This window comes from Cupressus sempervirens, chromosome 2 (genome assembly GCF_028749045.1).
Source record: "Cupressus sempervirens isolate cs-2001-9-10 chromosome 2, ASM2874904v1, whole genome shotgun sequence".
Taxonomy (NCBI): Eukaryota; Viridiplantae; Streptophyta; class Pinopsida; order Cupressales; family Cupressaceae; genus Cupressus; species Cupressus sempervirens.
Genome location: NC_143119.1, coordinates 27,588,908 through 27,596,456, shown reverse-complemented (window position 1 = coordinate 27,596,456; position 7,549 = coordinate 27,588,908). Strand labels below are relative to the sequence as shown.

At 37.9% G+C, this 7,549-nt stretch overlaps 1 protein-coding gene across 1 annotated transcript; it reads right to left on the bottom strand.

Moving 5' to 3' along the window:
• Positions 1 to 519: 519 nt before the first annotated feature.
• On the bottom strand, positions 520 to 5,018 carry LOC149570909 (disease resistance protein Roq1-like). Its single transcript, XM_089812469.1, has 6 exons — positions 4,189 to 5,018; positions 2,957 to 4,076; positions 2,553 to 2,846; positions 1,709 to 2,362; positions 1,249 to 1,398; positions 520 to 1,154 (listed from the first exon to the last, which is right to left on the bottom strand). The coding sequence occupies exons 1-6, from the start codon at positions 4,698 to 4,700 to the stop codon at positions 669 to 671; spliced, it is 3,216 nt and encodes a 1,071-aa protein (XP_089668595.1). The 5' UTR covers positions 4,701 to 5,018; the 3' UTR covers positions 520 to 668.
• Positions 5,019 to 7,549: the final 2,531 nt, after the last annotated feature.

The following is a 7,549-nucleotide window of genomic DNA, read 5'->3' as shown; positions in this document are numbered from 1 at the left end:
GTGGGAACTCGGAAGTGTTCGCTTTAGTCGAAATACAATTACTAGTAGGGGAAACAAATCAGTGGCTGGTAATGTTTGTATTACCGCCACATCTTACTGTTACCTATCCCCACTAATTACCACTCATATAATGCCCCAATAATGATCGCATATGTACACATGCAGTAATAGCTGATCTTTTTTAGCTTTCTTGGTTTCCGAGTGGTCAATTTGTACAAAATTAACCTTTTTCTATGAACGGCTATTAGGGGGTGTACATAACAGATTTCAAGTGAACATTTTAAATTGACACTTTTAGACCACCTCACTATACAAATTCTATAAAGAGCTTTTATGCTCTTTGCTTGTTTATAGAAATTAATCAAAAAAATTGACAAATTTTAACATATAGATTAGAAATTGTAAGTGCACGAAGTTAGCTTAAAAGACTCCTACATCATTTCTGCGCTCTTAGGTAAGCTAATTATGACTGAAACGATCCTTATCTTCATAGCGGTGTTTCCCAATCAACCAACAACAAAGTTAAAACATTATATATTGTTGTTGATATGCAATCCGAAATGAGAATATTTACAATAATCTACATTAATAAAGTGTTTGACGTCATTTACATTAGTACAGTCACTATAGCTCCTGTTTCAATGTAGCCTTCTCAGAGTCCCCCTGTTTTACATCACAAAAGTGATCACTGGGAGAGCCTTATCATGTTCTTCCTGGGTCACTAATGTTGTTTCGTACATCAGAAATTGAAAAGATGCCTTCCAATTATCATAATCAGACTTCGCATTCACGCTCACTTTATTCCCCGTCTTCAACCACGCAAAATCCATACTCGCCTCTACTCTCACAAGACGCATTTCAAAGTAATCTCCAACACCTTTGCTCGAGTTCTGAGAGTTCACTGAACATTTAAGCGAACAATCATCCCTCTCAATCCTGTAGCTTAACCTGTTCATAATACCCAAGTTAACATTTTGCCCAGAGCAGACTAGAGTACAAACACTGTATCCTGCACAATACTCAGCTTTATTTTCACCCGTGCAATAATCGATGCACCTTTTTTCACACCCGTTCTTTCCAACTCCCTCACCGTGTACCCAATTTGTAGGGGTGGCTGGATGATCTAGAAGACGAGTTTTGCTGAAAGAGAAGTCCTGAACAAAATCAAAACAAAATTGGCCATGTTAGATTCAACATGCACAGGTTGCCTAGTCGACATCTGTGATATTGACAAGCAAGAAAACCCACCTTGAAGGAATTATAAAATACTTGTAATTGATGGGATGAGAAGCCAGGCCCGCCTGCTAAAACGCACTCCAGAGAAGGGAGACCAGACAAGCAGCTTTCTAGGGACCCACAAGAGATAGCATTGCAGCCCACCAGATTGAGCGTGGTTATCTGCCCATTGTTTAAACATATCACACATCACGAAGGCATGTTTTCTAAGTAAAGAATGTTAAATAATTAAAGTTCTCACTTTTACAAGCTTTTTGAATTCTAAGTGTGTTTATCTTTTTTAATTAAGTTTCTGATCATCTATAATCTATCATCAAAATGAAGAAGTGCATGCAGAAAAAACAATGGATCTAATATGATCTGGAACTTTTGATAAACATAATCAAATCGAAAAGATCAAAGTTACAGACGAATGAATGTAGAACATTATGAATTTAAGCTTAATTTTTTCTGTTTAAAAATTGTCCATTACCTGCTGTAACGAGCCAAGGTTTTTGGGCAGCTCCATAAGCCCGGGAATGTGGTGAATCTCTAGAATTACCAGTTGACTCAGGTTCCAAAATCGAGAGGGAAGTTGGGACAGATGTTGACAGAACGAAAGATTCAGCTCCTGGAGATTTGCAAGATTGCAGCAGTCTTCCGGCAGACAAGGAACGCCGCATCCTTCCATTTCAAGACAGATTAAGTTGTCCAAGCTTCCCATTGTGTTGGGCAGGCCGCAAAGTGAATGGCAATAGCTGACGTCCAGATAAGCCAAAGATTTCAGACCTCCAATGCTGTCGGGTAGATTTTTCAGCTTATCATTGTGCTGAATTTCTAGTCTTTCCAGTTGAGTCAAATTCCCAAAGCTATCAGGAAGTTTAGAAAGATGGGGACAATACGAGAGATTCAGCTCTTGCAGATTAGTAAGCTCGCCAAAATCCTCAGGCAAAGAAGAAACACTAGATCCTTCCATGTCGAGATTAACTAAGCTGGTCCAGCTTTTCACAGTATCAGGCAGGCTGCTCAATGAATGACAATTGTGAAGGTCTAACATCTGCAATGGCGAATAGCATAGTGTAGCAGGAAGACTCTTCAGGGATTCGCATCCCCTCAAAATAAGCACCTTGAGAATCCCAGGCCTCGTCTGTTCAAATATCACGATTTGCTCAAATTAAGAGAAATTAAATGATATCAATTATCTGTTTAAAATTATGTGTAATGGGCTGAATTATGTGTAAAATTCAATAGACTCAAGCTAAGCCTCCTAAATGGAAAGCTCGCAAGCAATGATCTATTCAAATTTAAAGTTTGAAAAAGAAACATTTACTACTTACAAATGGACTTTCCTGTGATGTTTCATCCCATAGATGAGTGATCTGACTATGGGTCACTTCGAGAATAACAAGCTTTTGCAAGTCCATTCCCTTTGGTAGCTGTTTTGATGAATAGTTCATCAAGCTTAGCCATCTCAAATCTACGAAGGAGAATTTCTCAGAAAAGTGCCCTTGTATGGAAACATCTGTGAGCCGCAGAAACTGCAGGTTGTGGAGTGACTTGAACATTTCAGCCCCCAATGCCATCCGCTGCTTGGGCTTGTACATAAAATAACGAACAAGCTTCGCCTTTTCCTGCAGATCCAGTAGAACATATTGAAATTTTTTCAGTTCCCTATTCTACGACAACAGTCCACTTAAACAAATCGAAATGTAAATTGGTAATTTACAAAGAAATTCCATACAGTGGGTCTTCGTAAAACATGGTACGCATCATCCTCATCAAATAATCTTGTGCGTTTACGGGCCTCTGTATGCATTTCATTTGATATACTTGTTCCCAAATCCTGGTAGCAGCGATGCATCAGGAACTCGTTGCTAGGGCCCAAGCTTACCAAGGACTTCTGCAAGAGATTTCTAAGAGATGCGTGAGGAGTCTGTATCAGCCCTTCCCAAAAGATCATAACAATTTCTTTCTTCCTCAAGGTGAAAAAACAAGCAATATCTTGAAACATCTCCTTTTCTGAAGAATCAAGGCTGTCATAGGAAACTCTGAGTTCTTTTTGGAGACTAGGCTCACAACTTGTCTTTCCCACCATTTCTTCCCATACATCTTTATCCTCTTCACCAACCAGGAGCCTCCCAAAGGTTTGGAGGGCAAGGGGAAGGCCTTCACAGGCCCTCACAATGTCACTGCTCAGAGTTTGCAGCTCCTGATCATCTGGAGAGCTGCATGATTTGGGAAATGCGTGAAAATAGAACAACTCCATGGCATGTTTGTGAGAGAGCCTACGTACCTCGTAGACTAGATCAACATTAGCCACTTTTAAGATTTGTTCATCCCGCGATGTAATGATCACACAGCTGCCTTCCCCGAAACCCTTGTAATTTCCCACAAGAGCTTCCACCTGCACAGAACTCTCAATGTCATCCAGGAGAAGCAGAGCTTTCTTACCCCTGAGACAATCTTGTAGGCGACCCTTTCCTTCATCAACATGATCCACTTCGCCACTGAACTCTGACATGATATCTCTGAGCATCTGGGTCTGAAGCTTTACAAGCCCATTTGCCTCTTGACATCTTTCTCCCACACTGGGAACAAAAGAAAACAATTGGAACTGTGAAAAAGGAAGTTCTTTGCAAACAATCTTTGCCAAGGTGGTTTTACCAATCCCACACATACCATGTAAACCCACCTTCACCATCTTCTTCTCAAGAAACAGTCCGTTTATAAGACCCCTGAGATGCTCCACAGGCAAGTTCAAACCAAAGCATTTTGGAATGTCAAGATACGCTTTGTATGGGTTCTTTGAATGTAAGCTCTTTTTAACATCGATCACAACTTCTCTGATCAAATCCTCGTCACTGAAACAAAGCATGAATTGATATTGGTCAAAGAAGCCATGAATTGATATTAAAGCATTGCAATTATATGAAAAACCCCACAGGACAAAAACTCCGTGAGTTGGAATCTTACCTGTCATTAAACTGATTGAAACACCAACCGCAGAGATTGGAAACACTTTCCAATGCTTTTTTGTACTCAATAATTAACTCCGCAGATAATCTATTCTGGCTTTCATGCCTCTTGAAGTGCTCTGCATAATCACTGCCATCTCTGCCCTCTCTGCACCTAAGAACATTAGGCAAAACGTCATAAAACAAAGGACAGATTTTAACACCAGATTTAACCATCAACGACACTTCTTTCAAGCACCGTTTTGACCCCGGAAATCTTTTAGACAAAATAGGAATGCAGATCCTGCTTTCCCTGATTTGTCTTTCCAGAGTGGTAGGGATATGGTCGTCCTTTTCCAAGCTTTCCTGATCTAAGAAAGCGTGAATGTCTTGTTCAAGCAGAGCAAGGTACAGTCTTCTCACAAATCCATGGCAGGTGTCAGGGCCGCGAAAGCTCAAGAAAACATCAAAACATTTGTTATCGAGACTGAAACAGAGCTCCCCTGAAGAGAAGGGCCTAGAGTGGGACATTTTCTGTGCCTGCAAATTTTTTCCAACTCATGAACCCAAAATTTTCTTACGAGGATCTGAACTTCTATCCTGTGCCGGACCCTATTTTTATATTTTGGAGTTCACGGGATTAATAGTTTTGCACATTAACTTTTGTCTAGAAATTCTAAAAGCTCTTCATTTTCGGCACCCGCCGAGTGCCATGCGTATGCCGATAAAATATAATTTTGAAAGCTCTTTATTTTCTGTGGTCACAATCCCGACCACTAAATATAATATTTTTGAATGGTAGAGATTTTATAAGTAACATGATTTAGGGATTTATGCCAGAGCGTATGGATATTGTTTATCTTTTATCTTGTATGTATACAGCCCTCTTGTTCGCCACTCTGATTTGACTGGGGTTTTTAAGCACGCTCGCAAACAGATGTCACTTGCAGTGCGACAATGGGTAGACCCACCATAAATTTACCTCAGATTTGCACCGGCCAAAGATTATTCCGCTTGAAACGTGCGTCACATTATTCCAAGCGCTTAGGTCAGAAGTGACCCAAGCTCAGCAACTTGTCAAATATATATTATGATTTGGTGATATTTTCTTAGGGAGCTATTGTTATTTTTCTATACAAAATGGCATGCTTGTAAAGACATAAATCAGATTAACTTATGGGGTTTTCATCTAATTCTTGGGCAGATCTACAATGTCTGTGGAGATGAATTATGAAGATGGGAGTAGTAAGATTGTGTGAAAATCCATTGTAGTATGTAAATTAAGTTTTCGTATGGATGTGTAGAGTTATTTGTGTAGTTCTTGTTGGAATTATTTAGAATAATTCAGAGGGGGGTGAATCAGTTATCTAAGGTCTAGATGTACAAATAAAACTTTTCAGTGCTAATTAGAGCCATATTCATAAAATCTTAATATGCATGCATCCGTTAGATCATACAATACTTAAACTTACTAGGTTACTGTTCTAAGTCAAAATAACTTTGCAGAAATGTAAACATGAAATACCATAAGAACATTCACACAATTTGACACAAGGATTTTACGTGGAAACCCAATTTGGGAAAAACCACCCTGTTAGGAATGAACCTTGTTAGAGGACTTTAGAACATTCCATTAGAATGTCATCCGGTTAAAAGATTTACAAATGATTGTTAGCTCAACTGTAATCAACGAATTTTATCCATACTGGTACAGTTGTTAGAAAGAAACAATAGGACTTGATCTAATAAAAACTTACAACTCAATTGCAGATTACAGATCTCTATTTCAGTCTTTTATTCTACTTGACATTCATAATCTTCAGCTCTGATAGCTTGTTCACCCTTCAAGGATTCATCCCCTTAAGCCTTCTTACTTTGCATGCCAAATGCTCTTATGTTCAGCCAATCGATGAAGCAATACCCTAGACTCCTTGTCCTCCTTAAGTTCTCGCACATGACAACCTTTGCTTCTAACTAGCTATCTTTATAAATAGAGAATTTAGATCTTTTGTCACTTAACCACAATCGTCCATTTTAGGGTTAGATAAGATTCAATGAATCTACCCACTTTTCCATTTTGGTACCTCTAGAAACTTCCTTGAATTCCCCTCAAAGGAATTTACCTTGAATTGTGTGCCACCATCTCATCATAGTTATCTTCCACACGCTTCACATAATTCAAGAAATAAAATTAGTTGATTCAGATTCGTCAAATATTCGATTTAACACTATTTGTTGTCACTCGGCCAACACTAGTTCACTTGGAAAACACTAAAGTTTACTGATCTACTTGGCACCGACTATAAATTACTCGTCATATACTAACATTCACTTGGCTTGCATTGTTTATCTTCTTTGTTGGACATTTATTGATTTTCACTCGGCTTCTAATAATTTTTTCTTGGCTTGCATTGATTGCTTAGCAAGGCTTGGCATACAATTTTCTTGCTTGATCTTCTTCCAGTCTTTTCTTCAGTGATCTTTCATTACACAATTTAAGTAGATAATAGTACACTATGGTATCAATGTCTTACATAGTCTTAGTGCTCCTTTTATACACCAAATAACTCAACTTTTCTCTAGGTTATCTTGTTATCTCCTCTTTTCAAATCCTCTTCATCAATCAACCACATGATAACATTCAGACAAAAAAGAAATCATCTCACTACAAGGTAGTAGGTTTGACATCATTGACAAAATAATGATATTTATACGAGTATTTAATGTGGTAGTATATAACTATTAGATATTATGAACATATGTTTATTTTAGTTCATTAGATGAATATTTCAAAATTTTAGCTTAAAATGTGAATATTAATAAATAAATAACTTACAATAAAGATGTCCTTCAAGAAATGTGTCTTGAAATAAAATTTAGAGCTCCACTAGACTTACAACAAGACATTACGATGATGACTATTACTTCATATTTTGCTGGTCTTAAAAATATAAAGGGTTAAAGTTGTGCATTTTTTTTTTCTAAGAAATTAGTATAGCATTACATACATTGTATGAAGTTTATACCTTAAATTGTCGCGAAGTAAAGTCCACCAAGGGGGCCCGGGTTGTGGGGAATTCAGTTATGTAATTCTCAACAAATTTATTAATTCTAAAACATGTAAGCAATAAATGCAACAACCATAGAAAGATAACCATGCACAATAACACCAAATATGTTAACTAGGAAAACCCTTGATCAAAGGGAAAACAATAGTGGGAATGATGCCCACAAGATGGCGTACTAATATAAAATTTTGTTGTGAGATGATAGACTCTGTTAGGAGTCAATGAAATACAATATGTACATATGAGTCCCTCATAGGAGATTTTGAATCCCCATTAAGAGATTCCAACCCTATTAGGAGTTGTGCCAACCTT